We start from the raw sequence: 18,053 nt of genomic DNA on the forward strand, positions 1-18,053 counted from the left end.
AAGCTTATCTCTTCCCCTTTTTCATTTCTGGGGGTAGGGGAAGGGTGATAATAAGGCCCGAACGCCCATCATCTACAGGTTTGAATTGCTGGAAATTCGCACGACACGGTTAAAAGCATAAACGAACTGGTATTAGGCTGCATTTGACACTCCTTGTTTTAATGACCTTATCTCCTTTTTAACTGCAAAAAGGAATAAGGACTGCCAAATGCCGCCCTAATAGTTAATACCATCTTTTTTTGTTCGAAAACTAATGTCATCTTTGTTATATAAGATATCAACTATATTTATATAAAAATATGTTCGAAGTTCAGACAAGGAAGCTGACTTAGGACACCTGCTCGCTATTTCACAACACGTGTGAATATAGGAAAAAATATACCCCCTCGCCAAGCCCAACCCGGGGCATGAATTAAAGAATCAGAATCCCAGTTGTCTATATTCCTAGTACACAAAAGATAGAAAATGAATCCAGTTCGCTACTTAGACCAAGCAACTGCATCAATCTCTGCTTGTGCACTTCGATATAACTCCAGTCTCTTTGCAAGGGCAGTACGCCGCTCCATAACTGCAGGGTCCTCATCCAACAATGAAGCCAATTGCTTTTGCTGAAAAAAGCAGAGTTTGCAAAGAGTCAAGCGATATCACTCATTTAATTCTAAAGTTCAACCAAGTAATAAGGCTCTATAGCCATTTATTTCATATTAGACTTTAGAAGGCTCTCAATGCAGATTCAATCAAACATCATAAAAACCTTATATTTTCTCAAAAGAAATGGAAAAAAGGAGTAAAAATCGGCAAAAACAACGTGATGGTTGCCATTCTACAGCTCAAAACACAAACATAGTTCAATTTGTTAGGGCGTTTCGTTCCCCTTGTGCTGTGGAGAAAGAAAGAAACTGGCAAAAAAATGGCATAAAAAGTTTGTGCATGTCTTGGGTGTGGGGGTGGGGAACATGTATGAATTATGATGTACATGAATCATGATAATAGATACTTGGCATAAACAAAGAGACGGGAGGGACACCCATCCTCACCTCCTTTTTACCCAACTCGGTGAAGAAGTGATCCAGCAAGGAGCGTTTGGCCTCACGTACTTGACAATAAACAATGGACTTGGGAATGGAATTTCGCAGACTTGCACAAACCATATTGACATAAGACAAAACGGTACTACCTGTTTGTATTAAACAAGAGGGCAAAATCAGAATTAATTGACAAAAAAAAAAATGGAAATAACTTGCTGAGTTTAAAAAGTAAAACATGATATTCATCTGGATTTAAAATTTTTAAGGCAGTATGTAAAGTCTAGAACTTTTCTTGAATAAAACTGCTATCAATTTTAACACCCATGTCCCATTTTACAACATAGTGCCGATACTTGGTTTAGCAAGCAACTTCATAGCAACGTCACCTTTCTAATTTTTAGATACAGAAACAACATATGGCCTTTATACTTTTAGGCAGTGTTCGGTTTGAAAGAAAAGGTAGGCAAAAGAAGGGAAAGGAAGGGTTCCTTGGTACAGGTTTCCCTTTTCCTACCTTTTCTTTCAAACCAAACACGGCCTTAGAGAATATTAACATCAAGTTGCACCAACAGAAACGTATATTTTAAAAATTTAACTCTATCAAGTCATGTCCCCATTGCTGAAAGGGTGTCAAAATATCCAAATCCTGGTTTAGATACAGAAAATGAAGCTTAAATGGAATATAATCCCAGTAGCTACACAGAAACTGCTTACCTATTCTCCTGAGATATGAATCATTGTATCTATCAAATATTGAATGTGTTGGATTTCCTCCTTTCTCAATATCCTGGGGAAGCTTCCGGAAGAAATCAACTGTCAGGTAACTACACTCCATATCAACTAATTTAAGAGTCGCTTTCCTACTTTCTTCCCTCATCCTGTCTAGAGATTCAACAGCTGCATTCCCAACCTCAACCCTGAGAGTGGGGTATTGCCTTAGCTCCTGTATACAACAGGACAAAGAACGTACATTAAAAACTTCATTTAGATATGTATAAAGGCACAAAAATAGACTTTGATTTTATAATACTGCATAAACAATTTAAGGGGAATAAGAAACAAACATGATTTGATATGCTCAACATAGATATTGATGATCAAATGAGAGTCATAATAACAGAAGGGACCTAAGATGCAAACATTTTATAATCTAATTGTCAGAAGAAAACATCTGGGTTCTTCGTAACATCTGTATATTTTTCTTTCTCCCACTTCTTTGTATTTTCTCTTCTGATGCAGCAGCATGCACTTGGTTAGATCAGTTTGAACCTCTTTGGAAGCCCAGAAAGAAACTAACAGATCTGAAGAAACTGTCTGAATAATGCATTTGGCCTCACTCTCGTCTTTAAGGAAATTTACGGAAGAACTGGTGAAACTAAAAGTGGAGTCTAGTAAGTTTCTCTTATTTTGATATTACTCTTAATGGAAACTTCTGAACTTAATAGTATTTCTCATAATTACAATTTTTAATAATTTCTGATGTCTTTAAATTAAAGAAGCTTTAGTGGAATTAAGAAAGAATTATTAGAGTTGTTTAGGAAACTCCACCAGTGTGAGCTTGTCTTACATTGCCAGTCCCAAGCCCAGATAAAGGAGGGTGCGTCAGGTTTGCAGCCAGCACTAATACTTTTGCAAAACTCTCATGATATGGAATTATGGATCCTAATTCGTCTTTCCATGCTCATACTAGGGCATGGATGATGATGATGATGATGATTTAGGAGTTCGAGTCATTTTTATTTAATTGTCCTAATGGGTTAGTTAGTTTTAATGAATTTTGGTTAGTTTTAGAGAGTTTTAATGAATTACGGTTGTTGCCAAATGCCCGCCCCTCCCTCCCTCTCTCAGTTCTTCCAAGTGACCTATCTCATTGCTGTTTACCCTAACAGCAAGCATTGTACTTGCTTCTCCATTCATATCCTTCATCTCCAATCACCCACAGCCCTCATTCACCCCATGAAGCCCACCACCAGAACCCTAAAAATAGTACGAACCCTACGTTTTGGAATTAGGACCAAATAAGCAAACTATTGGCTGCAGACCTCAATCCATTATCCTGTGTAATTGGAGTAATTTTGTCCATGATTTCCAGAGAGGCATCAGTGCTATGTTCTGACTTCTGTATTTTTTTATCAACAAACTGCATTCTGTAAATTGCTAAATAAAAAAAAAAATACTGGGCTTAAAAGACAAAACTACATAAGATTACCTTCTAGATATAATTATGAGTCATAAATGTGCATCAACCTTGTGGACAATAGGAATCAACACATGATCCACATGCTAGAAAGTGGCCCACAAATAATAGATTCTATTAGATGATCCTGGTACAAATCATCTCATTGCTGTCCCATTTCAAAAGCAGTGTTCAATTACATAAAACCAAATTCACGTCACCAACGGATAGAAGGAATGTATATTCTTAGTTAACTATTTAATATCCTCAATCAAGGAATACCAAATACGATCAAAGTAACAACAGTGCCTTTTTCAGTTAGCAGTGAGAACTGATACAGGCTAGAAATTGGAAAAAAAGAAGAAAAAAATCTGACTAGTGGCTTGGAGTATCTCATGGAAACTAGGTTTCTTATGCATGGAACCAACGGATAGAAGGAATTTATATTCTTAGTTAACTATTTAATATCCTCAATCAAGGAATACCAAATACGATCAAAGTAACAACAGTGCCTTTTTCAGTTAGCAGTGAGAACTGATACAGGCTAGGATTTGGTAAAAAGAAGAAAAAAATTTGACTTGTGGTTTGGAGTATCTCATGGAAACTAGGTTTCTTATGCATGGAACCACAAGTCTCCCATGCTTCACTAACGAGGTCTCTATAGGGCATCCAAACTCCTGATGTCTGTGAGTTTAAAAGCTAAAAGCTATTTAATTACAGAATTTTTAGGCCTAGTAATTTCATGATTTCCAACAACTTTAAATTTGGAGAGAGTCTTCAAATTTCAACATTTTAGATATTGATCAGTATGGGGCCATGGTGCAATGATAAAGTCTTAGGCTGACAAACATGATGACAACACAGGTTCAAGTCTCATTGTCTCAAAGAAACAACTTTGCACTAAAAAGCCAAAAGGTTAGTTTTGTATCAAGTTCAACCCTCCAAGACCATAGTTATCATGTGAAAACATTTGGCAATGGTCTTTTGGTAGGTATCACCCAGTCTAAAATAAAACATTTAGAGTGTCAAAAAGATTAAGTTTTATTTGATGGCCTGTCCTGTGGGTCCACGGTTTTTATTAGCAACCAGAGAAATACAGGTTTGTTAATTGAAGAAAGGATATATATACATTACAATATAAAGGAGTTTGATACAGATGTTTATTAATAGAATGGACAAAGAAGCATTTGGCATCAAAAGAAACATACCGCAGTTTCACTGACAGCTTTGTGAACAAGCTCCTTGAGTATAGAGTGAACCTGAAGTCATGTAGAAAAGAATTTGTAGAGTAAAACATTAAGCACATAATTAACAAGTATATATTGGTGCATTTCAACAAAATACAAGCATTGACAACCATAAACACATAATGGTCTATAATAAACATGACTGCATTCTGTCATAACTTGGTGAAAAACGTTAACAGTAGTTTAAACATGATTTACTCTCACTTCTAGGAATACATAATAATGTGATAACAAAAAAAAAACACTTAAAATTAAAAAGAAGTTCAATAGAACATTGAAAAAGTAAGAAAAAGAAACAAAAAAAGGACATCCAGAAGAAAACATGCAGTGAACTTGAATATTAGTGGAGGAAAAAAGAGAAGGGTAATAACTTCATTGATGAAAGAAAAACTCAGTATTCATTTAAACCGAACTGCCATTTCAAGTAATCTACTAAAGATACAAAAATACAGCCATTACAGTAATACCAATCCACTTCTTAACATTCGAACTTACTGTTACAAAGCATTTTCAGATGAAGTATGCGGACTCTGATAAATTGCAATAACATAAAGACAAAAAAAAGGAATAGCATAAAATAAAATAAAGAATTATATGATGAAGGAAAAATAAAGATTATGACAAGGACAGAATTTGAAAAAATAAATAAATAAAGCATAGGAGTTTAACATATGAATATTTAGATTTCCAATCATCTGAGAGAACAATTGAAGTTGTAAATTTAGCATTCAAGCCACCAGAAAATAGTATTATGAATCAGGAAGGAAAAAAAAAAAAAAAGAAAAGAAAAACAAGTTTGCCTCAATCTTCTTTACCAAAAAAGATAACAAAAACAAGATTTAACAAGGTGTCATTAAACACTAGCACAACAAACATTTTTGTCAAGTTTAATCCTCTTGTCCTGCAAAAAAAAAAAAAAATCAAACTTAACCAAGTAATATGTTATAGATTTTAATGCTTACCGCATCAACTGCTGCCTCAGCAGGTCCCCTAATGGTAATCAAAGATGATTCTATGAGTCGGCGATACCCTTGTTCAGGGGCAATCAAATGAGGCTGATATCCATCAGCTTCAGTAATTAGTTTTCTAACATTCTCCATTGAAAGATGCTTATCAAACTGCAACCGCTTTAGAGCTGCAGGAAGTTGATTATCAAAAACATTGTAGATTTTATCACCACCAGGGCGACTGCATACATAAATCATCATCAAGACTTGGGTTAATCCACAAAATAAGAGGTACAAATGAAACAAAACAGATTCCTGCAAACAATCATGAAGGAAATTTAGAAAGTAAATTACATACATGCCATCAAGGTGCTCTTTGTATATTTGATCAAAAATACGACAAATCTCCATTATCATGTATAACTTCCCCTGCAAGTAAGCAAACCGCAACAAAACATTTTAACCAAGAAATTGTATGTGAAGGAAAATACGGTACAGAGATAGGGAAAAAGGAAAAAGAACATGCACTAGAAATTGCAGCTGCATAACTATCAGTATAACTAGAAAAAAATTGCTAGAGTCATTAACTTAATTGAACCTATAACCAAGAAACGAAACCAAGGAAAATGAACAAAATGAAAAACAAATAAGGCTTACACCAGCATCTGCAGCAATAGGCTTCCCAAGACGGCTCAATTCTGCCTCAAGTTCAACAATGCTTTTACTAATAAGGGACTGAATGCCTGGGATTCGAGATTTGATGACAGTTTCCAAATGCTGCAACAATAGCCATTTTATTTAAGTTATGGTCATGAAAAAAGGATTAACGGAATTAAAGTTAACAAATGTAAGTGCACCAAGGGCATGTTCACCAATGTGGTACATTCCAGTTTTCAATGTTGCAATCGTTTGTAAAAACAGCAAAATTCCACCACAGAATGCAAAAAGGGGAGGGAAAAGGTTGCAATCTCTGTGGGGCCCACTTTCTAGCTACTTTGCTTATCTTTTGCTTATAAAACATGTGGGCCCAGACCTCAAAATAAAAACTTATTAAGATTGAAGATTAATTTTTCACTGCTTTCAGATTGTGAAAATAGTAAAAGCACATTAGTTACATGGGACCATTTTCTCAAGAAAACCACATCAAGAATACAACCACATTGGTGAACCACCCAAGTTTTGGCTGAGATGTAAAAAAAAATAAGAATAGACAAGTGTATACCATTCTGGTGCTCTTACTCTACATACAATATTTAATGGCATAACCAAAAATATATTAAAGCACCTTTGAAAGCATTTTCCCTAGATGCTCAGAGCCCATTCTGTGAGCAAGATGCTTGTACTCTGGGCTATTTGCAAAGTATTCCCGCTCTCTTCGTCGAGCAGCAATCATATCAACGTTCTTGTTAATATCAGCTTGAGAGCGATTAACAACACCTATCCAGGGAAACTGTAGTCGATATGCCTTGCCTTCCAGTATCTATGCAAGCCCAGAAAAACTCAGTCAGAATACAATCCTGTCAGCAAAATCACATACTTCTAAATCTATAAGAAATAACACATAGACCTAAAATAACTTCTCTATTTTCTTCTCTGCTACTATTATATTAGGAAATGAATGTCTACCAATAAGGCATGGTATGCCTTCAGTCACATTCCTCGATTGAGGGATGTTATAACATAAATAATTATAGTATGTGAAGTATGAAATGTTATCTTTTTCTTCCTGTAGTTATTTATATCCCTATTGCATGCTATTAATATAGCATTAACACTACCTTTATGACAGTAATACATGTAGGATATAGAAACCTTGGAAACCCCAAAGAGACAGGTACTCATACAGTAAATTCATATATTATAAGGTAATGTCAATATAATAATATGTAATGCATTTTGCTTTAAATGATCCAGTTTACACTGAAAAAAAAAACTAAATGAATATCATGTAATAATAGTTGGAAACAACATATTTATGGAAAATTTAAGCTCTTCAAAAGTATATAATCCAGCATATGTACGAGATGCTAATACAAGGCATTCAACACACCCAATTTTCAAAAATGGAGTCTTCTAGTTAGATAGTTCTTAATCAAAGAGATGGCAACTTGAAAATGAAGAGATGTAAGTAAACAGGAAGTAGCAGAAATTTGTCTACATTGTATCATATGTTCTTACAACCCATCATTAAATTGTACACTTGTACATAATCAAATGTTAAACATTTTTTCTATTTTAATGAGAAAATTGATAAACTATGGCAAACAGGAAAAGAGTTCTTAATGTCTTAAATTTTAGCATTTATAACAACCCATGCCTCATCACAGGCAAACAAAATTAAAAAGACACCACTCCAAAATTCAATTCAACTGGATCCATGTCCTACATTCTCAAGATAATATCCTCCTAGTTAACAGGTTGCATTCAAAATAACACACATGTATATATGCAGATTCCATTAAACATGAGATTCAGGTACCAAACAATAAATTTCCGGGTAATAGGTGTGGCTAATTCTAGAATAAAATAAGAACAAGTAGTTCCTATTACATGTGGTAACATGTGAAGGAAAAAAATTATATATGATAAGCTTTTTACTTACATCAACTGCATCAGTTCCCTTATCCATGAGATCAATCTTCGTCAAAACGCCAAATGTCCTCTCTCCTGAAAAGTTGAAAACAAATGAAATCATGTTAGCCAGAAGATGAAAGTAGAAGTTTATTTTCAATTATCAAAATCATGTTAGCCAGAAGATACAGAAGAAATATTCTAAAAATGTTTGATTCTAATGTCCAAAGAATTTCATATTTCTAATACAAGAAGTTCTAAGCATTTATTCACATATTTGGGATATCATTTCAAGTCAGAATGTATGTTGACTTAAGAAAAATGTAATCATGAGGTGGAATGAGAAATATGGTCAATCCACAAATGAGCAAATATACAACACCTTACCCTTAGGATCTACTTCACGAGAGATTTTGATCGCATCAGAGGTAGCAAGGTCTTGATTAGCTGGTGAAATTGCTAATATTACAGAGTTGGGCTGCGAGGCAAAATGCAAAATTCAACAAACCAGAAAATATAATGTATTTTATAAGATTTTAGTCTAAAACTGTCAGAAAAGACACTCCAAATTCACAATCAGAATATTTCCTCCTTTGTGTCCAGCAAATTTCAGGAGATCCTGAAAATTACCTTTTCAATATAGGAACGAACCATATTCTCTATGTCTTGGACAATACTGTCAGGCTGACCCTCTGCAGTGACCAGAAAATTATTCAGTTGCATAAAAGTGCACAAAATGACTTGAAAAAGGAAAAAAAAAACAACAAAAGAAATGCCAACTTACCAACAGCTACTTTAGTAAGTCCAGGAAGATCGATCATAGTCAAGTTCACAACTGTTGAGAGACAATTATCATCAGAAATAAGTAACATAATCAACAAAATCTGATTGCGCTAAAACTACATACAATGAATATAGTCCTGACAATTATTAAGTGCAAGAAACATACTGTTTGGTTCCATGGGCATTTATAGAAGGGTGTTTTCAGATAAAAACTTTTATTGAAAAACGTTACTTTAAACGATTATTTTTTTTGTTGTTTGGTTAGGCATTTCAAGTAACACCCCATAAAACCATCTGCCACCTCATCTTACAATTAACTTTTTCACATTTTTTTCTGTTCGGTTGGGGCATTTCAAGCAATACTCCATAAACGATCCAATGTGACACTGTTTAGCTAAGCTGGAGCACTATCATGCTCATCCAACAGTCTGGAGTACTCATGCATGTATGATGTATTTAATGGCTGAAATTGAGAACCAGAGGTCGATTCTACGTGCAAATCACATCCAACAGCTCATAACCAGCGTCCTAACAGCAATAGAATAATAAACATCGAATGGGGGCAAGATCAAGACGGATCTGCAATGCACTGGATCCACAATGCACCGGATCAGTTCTTAGCCCTTCCATGTAAGATGCCACATCAGCTCCAGGTAAGCATTGCATTTCAATAAACGTTGGGCGGTTAGGAGAAACCAGAATTGAAGTTCCCCCAAAAGCTCAGGCACATAAATCCAAGTATTTCTGTTTTTTAATGTTTATTTGATAAACATTGAAATAAAACAGTGGCTTCATGCTCAATAAATGCAAACGCCTAAGTGGCGCTGATGCGGCAGCATTTTTTCAATAAACGCCTACAGAACCAAACACCCTCATAATTGTGAAATGTGTTTTCACTTGAGCAGCATTTTTCAGATTAAAAGATCAATAATCTGCAGTATTTGTAACTGAAGATCCTTAGCAGCCAAAATGCCTAAAGTCTAAGTTAAAGTTACATGAAAAGTGTGGATATGACTTTTTAGCATGCCCTAACAAGTATCAGAAAGAAAGAATTAATTGTAAACAATTTTCATAAATTCAAACTTAAAAGTGATCTTAAGAATCACAAAATTCATTAGAATTAATTCTAAAGTGCAGGTGTTCTCTCCAAGGAACCATAGATTGTGGCTTCCAGAAGTTGAACATAGCTGTTCTCTATCCTACTTCCTAAGAAAACGAAAATAAGTACCAGAAAAGAGAGGATCTTATCTCACCATTAGGTGAATATATACTTAGATGAATAGGAACAGGAGAGATCTGCTTGGTGCGCCCAGTCTCTCTATCAGTCTCATCTGAGATCTCCTTCCTCACAGCAGCTATACAAAGATAATTAATATTACTGTATCGAACAACAAACTATAAATAGTAAAACAAATACTTAAGTGTAAAGTTCTCATAAATGAAATTAATTAGACAAAGATATAGCACAACAAAAGGATTACCAAATACTAGCATCTGAGATGGCAGAGAGATAAATAAAAGGGGATTAAATATTGAACAGCAAATCAATGATTTAGGTAAACAAACTCCATACACTTTCTGCACAAAATTGAGACTGACAAAAAAATAAAGAGCAGAAATTGTGCTAGAATAATTACCAAAATCAGTGAACCTCTTTCTTGGGATATGAAGAAACTCTGCATATTCTCTTCCTTCCTCAATTTTATGAAGCTGTAAGACAAGGGGGCGCCTAGTGACAATCCCTGTGTAAATTTTAGTTTGCATTATTGGTCCAACACTTAACAGGGAGAAGTACATGAAATTGAACTATCCTAATATAAGAAATAAATTAAATAAATGGATAACATTTGATAACAAAAATAAAAAATTCCATAAATTACCAGATCCACGAGGCAAGAAATCCTTCCCGACAATGCTCTCCAACACTGAGGACTTCCCAGAACTCTAGAAAGCATTAAAAAAAGCTTATTAAAAAAACTAAATGAATATTATGGTCCCTTGTTAGATTTGAATATTTAAAAAAATATACTTAAAAGCTATTTAACAATGTCTGCTTTTGTAGACAGTATAAATCCATCATGTCATTATGTCATAATACCAAATTAAAAGTATTCACATCCAACATTCATTTTTGCAGATTAATCATTGGACCACAGCATAGTTGTTAAGGCACCTGGGCGATTCTAGGCGACATGGAGCACGTAGTCACCTAGTCTTCTAGGAAGACGCCATGACAACTATGGACCACAGTCAAGCACCATTGAATATGATTAACAATAAACAAGCTAGTAGTTAATTTTTTGTTAGAGAAAGAAAAAAAAAAAAAGGCCTAGTCACCTAGTCTCCTAGGCAGACGCCATGACAACTATGGACCACAGTCAAGTACCATTGAATATGATTAACAATAAATAAGCTACTAGTTAATTTTATGTTAGAAAAAGAAGAAAAAAAATGGCCTTTTAACCCAAACAAAATTAACAGCTTTATCACTCAAAGAATAACAGCTTAAAATGGTAGAAAATTTCTTCCATATAATAAACAATCCAAACAGGAATTGAAGGTGAGGAATATGTTACAAAGTAAATTAAAACTGTATACTGAACAACCAAGTATACTTCTGAGTTTTGACACCAACGAGAAAATAACTATCCTTGACATTTTTCATAATTCAACTGTACTTAAATATTTTTCAAGATTAGTAATGCTTAAACCTATGTCCATTAAATATGCACATAACCAATTTAATTTGAAAATATATCTAGTGTTAATAGATATATAAAAGATAGAAAAAAGTAACAAAAAACATGGCCCTGGAGCAGAATCTCTATAAAAAATTTTCTGCTATAATTTAGATGAAACATAATGGCACCTACACCCAATTCTGCAGATACTTAAAATCAAAATTGCGCTTGAACTTCATTGTATCCGGGGTTAAAGTAAGTTAGCACAAGTTAAATCTATTAAAAATGAATTCGAACACAGATTAGCTTTAATAGGATCGTCTTGAATCACGTGGGTACTTATAGCATCATATGATTGATAAGAAACTAGCAATTGCGTAGAAACTTTCAAACTAACTTTTACTTTTTCTAAACGGTTATAGAGAAGAAAACTACAGCACTGTTAGTGAACAAGCAAAATTTAATTAACCTAACGATGCAACTTCGGCGGGCACGGTTCTGCATACTTTACAATAGAAAATTTTTATAAAAAAAAAAATTGTTCACACCCAACATGCAGATGCATCTCTCAATATTCTAAGAGTATACTTCTCAAATGCATATTGAAAATAAACTCTTTAAAAACATTTAAAAGCACGCATATACATCGTCTTAGAAGTTAGAAACTGATGAAAGCATACCAGATCCAGAGTTGAAGCTAACACATATAAAAAGCCGCAATAAAATCAAGAGATTCATTTAGAAGTTTACATTTGATGTAGAAGAAAAGGAGAATGCATAAAATCTAATCACAAGATCCTTCAGAAAAAAATCGATAAAATAAATCAAAAATCAACGATAAAATCCAGCATGAATCGGTGTAAACCACGAAATTCGAGAACTCCAAGGATCTGAAAGTATACTAAAAAAACTAAATTTTCAGCTCAGATTCGCGGAAAAAATTAAATATAGATCCAGGTTATTTTGCATTTAATCTAGATGCTTCAATATCGACGACAACAGAAACGGCTAACAGATCATTGAAATAACAACCAAATATACGAGATCGGGAGCTGACCTGTCCTCCTACGACGGCAATCGCAGGCAAAGAATCCCATAAAGTCGGCAATGCGCTCTCTTCTCCATGATCTCCAAGGGCCGTACAGGCCCTCTGCAACTTGTTCACCAAAGAGATCAAATTCTCCATGTTCTGACCTAGTCCTGGGAAAAGGTAAAGGGATACAGAGGAGGGGAGTGGATTCCGACCGGTTAGTTGAAAGATTCCGGCACGGGGGCCGGAAAAGTAGATCGGGAGAAATCAAAGGGAGATCTGTAAATGTCGGCCTTCCTTCACAAGCAATACTACTGCCTCGTCAGATACCACACCACACCCCAGACCAGAGGACGAGGGCATTCAACTTTGAAAAATGGATGAGCGAGCCAACCGCGTCCTGGAATTTATACTTGAATATTTGAAGTAGTTCTGTGTGTGTAAATTGTGATGTGTGTGTCAGACGGCGATACCTGACCCACATTCGAGCAGGAAGACACGCTGACTCGGCTTTTGGTTTTGCGAGATCGTTAAGTTCTCGATCGACGAACTCAAATTTTAAGTAATTGACAACATTATCCCTGAACAAATGGGATATCCTGTATACACGTGGATGGATACCATACCACCGACCGACTGAACAACTACTCTCCTTTCACTTGAATTCAAACCCCCTTTGAATTGGGCGTGAGCATCCTCCACTCGAAACCAATATTTTAAAAAACGACTCGTAAACGGAGCCGTTCTGATTACCGGTTTTCGTTTGAACGGTCCGACCGTCCAATTTAAATGAATGGCCCATTCTGACAACAAAATTAAAAAAAATTAAAAAAAATACTCAAAAACCGTTGAATGGGTCGATGGGTCAATGGTTTAATCGCTCGAGTCAATGGTTTGTTGACTTTTTCAACAGTTTTTTACCAAATTTTGAGTTTTGGGTAAAACAGAACTGGTTACCTGGACGGTTCCTAGGCCGAATGGTCCGACTGTCCGGGTTAATGGCGGTTCAAAAATGTTGCTCAATACAAACATCTAGTGTAGTTGTATCAGAGTGAATTTCCGAATTAGATGCTAAAAAGAGAGTGGAATTCTGAGTTTTAGGCACTCAAAAAAACTAGAAAAAAATGGACCATATTGGACGTCAGACAGGAAAACCCGAGAACCATTTTTTTCCTTGAAACCGGATTTTTTGCCAAAAAACAATGATTTGGTCAGCAAACTACTGACTCAAGCAGTTGAACCGTTCAAACCGTTCAACAGTTTTGACCATTTTTATTTTTTTAATTTTTTATCAAAATGGTCCTATCATTCGAACCGAACAGTCAGACCGTTCGACCTGGGAACTGGACCCTTGACCGATTCATTGTCCGAGTTGGTTTTAAAAACCTTTTTATTCAAGGAGCAACACAAGGGGGCATAGCCCATCCTCGAGCCCATTATTTAGGGGTGCAACCGACCGGATCCTATTTGGTCGAATTAGGATCACCCTATCAGATCCAAGAAGATCCGGTATGATATATATTATATATTTATTTATATTATTATATATATTATTTATATTGTATTTTTGTAACTTTGTTATATTATTTATTTTTTATAAAAAAAAATATGTATATATATGATAAAAATAATTAAAAAATTTTTGTATTAATTCTTTATTTAAAATGTATATTTTATTTTTCTTTTGATAAATTATTAATTTTTTAAGAAAACAAATCAACCTGAATCATATCCAAATATCTGACTTCCCAATTGAATTCAAATTCATATCCTTGTCTATTAGATCCGATCATATCTTCGGATTGGATATGATCTACCAGGAACAATGTCATATTGCAATTCGGATATGCCCTTATTCCAATACGATCCAATCCATTTGCATCCCTACCTATTAACCCCCACCCCCCTCAAAACCGGGTCCAGATGTAGTAGGCACGTTAAATAAGCACAATGAGTGAGCACCTAATAGTTGTGCGACATCTGTCCCAGTTAATGCGCCTTTCATCCAAACATTTTTGCTTCGTTAAACAAGAATTATCTATTATTTTATTATCTTTATCAAAATAATTAAAAAAAAACAATGAAAAAGGAAAAGCTAAACGTGATGGGAGTTGGAACTCATTGGACTCTCTCCAACCTTTTGTCGTTTAGGTTTTCTCTCAGATTCTAACCTTCAACAACCACAACGAAGTGACGACCAACCTCCATATTCCTTTTGACTATTATGTTAGACATGATAAAAATATTTTACCTACTTATTAAACACATAAAAATGGAAAGAAAGCATCAAATTAACAAAAAAAAAAGTAAATTATAATAATAAGAAATAGTATATAATATAGGCTACTATGGGAATGTTTTTTCTTGAACATTTTGTTTGAAAATTCAAAATTCAAGTACACGGTTTAATAAGTTTGATATAAAGTAAAAATTGGTTTTATCTTAATGTCAGATACGTTGAGGTAGAGGTGTAAAATGGGGGGCCCATGCAAAGTGTGGGCCATGCCATGCCAGCTCGTGGGCCGTCTTAGGCCATGTCGTGTCGGCCTGTGGGCCGTCTTGGGCCATGCCGCCCTCCCCTAGGATAACTTGGAGGTTGGCCCATGGCCCAAGCCCATGTGGGCCTTTGTCATGTCATGATGTGTCATGCCACAGACTAGCCCCTTCGGTGGGCCAAGCATTGGCCCATGCCGAGTTGTGGACTAGGCCAAAGCTATTTTTGCCTATTTATTTAAAAAGAATTAAAAAAAATTAAAATTTTAATTTTATAAGAATTTTGATGTATACAATTGCTTATATATACAATAATTAAATAAATTAGTATAATAAAAATAAAATAGTTGTTTATTTTATTAATATATTATATACTATATATTATTATAATTATAATTTATATTATATATTATATATTATATATTATATACATAAATATATAAAATATATATGGGTCGTGCTGCGGGCTACGAAAGGCACAGCCTACTCGGTCGTGCCATGACGGCCCGCCCCGCAGACCTAAAACCCCAAGCCCAACACAACACGAACCATTCTGCCAGGCCTAGCACAACCCACGTGCCATTGTGCCGTCTCGTGCTGAACCGGTCCAAAGTCAGGTTGGGCCGTGGGTAACAAGACCCAATTTACACCTCTACATTGAGGAAGAATGACAAATTAGAGAATTCGATCTAGGCATAAGAAATATTCTCTAAAATTGTAACATGTAATGCTTTATTATATATTAGTTCTCTAAAATTAGAGCATTCACCAAAAATAAAAAGTTTTAAGTAGGAATATGCATAAACTATTCTAACATAGATGAATTTTAATCTTTGTTTATTGAGAAAGACATAAACTAGTATAGTTCTAGCAAAAAAAAAAGACATAATTAGTTCTGACAAAAAAGACATAATTACTTTATTATGAATCAATTTGATAGGAATATGCATAAACTATTCTAACAAATGTAGTTTGATTGCCCTTTTGCACGCTAGTAGGCCGTAGCAGAAGTCCAGAACCCTCTTTATACTTGCAAACATAGCAAATGAGGAAGAAGATGGTTAGGAAAACCTGTTAGTACGAGAGAACTCCATTGTAGTTGTTGAAGGTCAGAATTGGAGAGAAACCTAAACGGTAGAAGGTTGGAGAGAGTCCAATGAATTCCAAACTCCCACCAACACGCTTAGGTTTTCTTTTTTTTATTGTTTTTTATTTTTAGTTATTTTGACAAGGATAAAAAATAATTCCTGTCTAACGGAGCAATAACGTTTGAATGAAAAACGCATTTAACTGGAACAGATTTTACACAGCTATTAGGTACTTACTCATTGTGCATACCTTACGTGCCTACTACATCCGAACCCCTCAAAACCAAGTGCAAGCGAGATTCAACCCCAAGTCTAAGCTGCAACCGGGGCATCACTTTGACTATTTTTAAAAAACAGCCTGTACTGTTTTGGGAGCCTTTACATATGACACCATAGTTAATTTAGATCCTTATAACTCAAGCTAATTTTTATAAACAGCCAACCTTTTTCCTCCAACCAGCAAGAGACGTTACCAACTGTTGACACTTTGCAGAGTGGAATTAGGCACAGTGTCAATTTCATTCAATCAAAATACGTGGAATTGTAATTTGTAATTCATCAATTCGACTCATCCCGGACCATTATTTAATTTGATCTTGTCATTTTTCTAGGTCAATTGTATCCATTTCCTCGGTGAACAATGCCGACGAGTGTCTTGGATGTGGGTTACTCGAGCTACATTCAGCCCAGAACCAAGTTCAAACCCAGGCACTATTTATTGCATGCGCAGGCTTCGAACCCTAGGGGTTCAAGATCTGGGAATGAAGCGTGTGGTAACAGACCCAGATCCACCAAATGATCTAAGGTAATTGCAATTGGGCATATAGAAAATAAACAATTTAATTGTGAATTAAGAATATGTTTGATTTGATGGAAGATGAGAAACAGAGAGTTAAGGAAAATTTTAACAAAATTTATAAAATTCCTTAAGGCCGTTTTTGGTTGTAGTGAAAATTTATTTGCACTGGTACAAGTGCATGATAGTACAAACGAAATGCATGATAGTGCAAACTATAATATGCATTCAAATCATTTATACAAACATAGTATAGTATCAGTGCAAATAAATTTGTATTACAATCAAATACACCTTAAGGCTCAATTTGAGAAGTATACAAATACAAATATGTAAAGTGCAAAATCTTATATATTATATTTCTAAACCTTGTATTTATACCTTATACACTTGTATTTGCATTTCTCCCTAAGAAATTTCTTCAACTTTCTACCAAACCAAACACAACGTAAAACTCAAGTATATAGTCAAAACGCCAAAGCCTAAAAAAAAATGAACCAAGAATCCATTTTACCTTAGAATCATTATTTCTCTAAAAACCGTTGATTTGGTCAGCAAACCGATGATCCGAGTGGTCGAACCGTTTAACAGTTTGGCTGCTTTTTATTTTTTATATGTTTTTGTCAGAACGAGCTGTTTATTTAATCCGGGAACCGGACCCCTGATCGGTTTGTTGTCCAATTCAATTTTAAAAACCTTGAACGACCAAAACCTCTCATAAATTGTGATAAAAACCCACTGATTGGTTACTTTATGATGTCAGTTTTTTAGTATCATGTCTTTCCAACATCATATTCAACCCTAAACTTTATTGTGTATCTATTGGTACCTATAAATTAATTTGAATGTTTTGTTTTTAGTAAAATGATCCAATTTAAATATGAGTATAAATTAATCTAATTTAGATCTACCAATAACTAATTCGATTTGTTCCTTTTGCAATCCTACGTGATGACACAAATATGAGGGCCTAATCGGATCCAATATTTAATTCTTGATTTGCTCTTTATCCTACATCATGAATTCATATCAGCCAAAAATTAAACTTGAAAGCCAAGATGGTGAACTATGAAAAGACACTCCATCCGTTCTACCCTTCACAGCTGTTGCATGTTTTGATCCATTTTATAAAATTCCATTATTATTATCATCACCACCTTTGTTGTAGTCATCTATGCCTTATCCTAATTATATGGAATTGGTTACATAAACT

At 34.7% G+C, this 18,053-nt stretch overlaps 1 protein-coding gene across 1 annotated transcript; it reads right to left on the reverse strand.

The window, feature by feature from the left end:
• Positions 1-261: 261 nt before the first annotated feature.
• Positions 262-12,989, reverse strand: LOC148864447 (dynamin-related protein 5A). Its single transcript, XM_088976887.1, has 16 exons — positions 12,491-12,989; positions 10,633-10,696; positions 10,390-10,494; positions 10,006-10,107; positions 8,754-8,804; positions 8,600-8,661; positions 8,357-8,447; positions 8,001-8,065; positions 6,684-6,878; positions 6,056-6,175; positions 5,757-5,827; positions 5,414-5,639; positions 4,413-4,463; positions 1,743-1,971; positions 1,038-1,177; positions 262-608 (listed from the first exon to the last, which is right to left on the reverse strand). The coding sequence occupies exons 1-16, from the start codon at positions 12,617-12,619 to the stop codon at positions 480-482; spliced, it is 1,830 nt and encodes a 609-aa protein (XP_088833013.1). The 5' UTR covers positions 12,620-12,989; the 3' UTR covers positions 262-479.
• Positions 12,990-18,053: the final 5,064 nt, after the last annotated feature.

Source organism: Nelumbo lutea, chromosome 3, assembly GCF_056320005.1.
Source record: "Nelumbo lutea isolate HS-2025 chromosome 3, American lotus-T2T, whole genome shotgun sequence".
NCBI lineage: Eukaryota > Viridiplantae > Streptophyta > Magnoliopsida > Proteales > Nelumbonaceae > Nelumbo > Nelumbo lutea.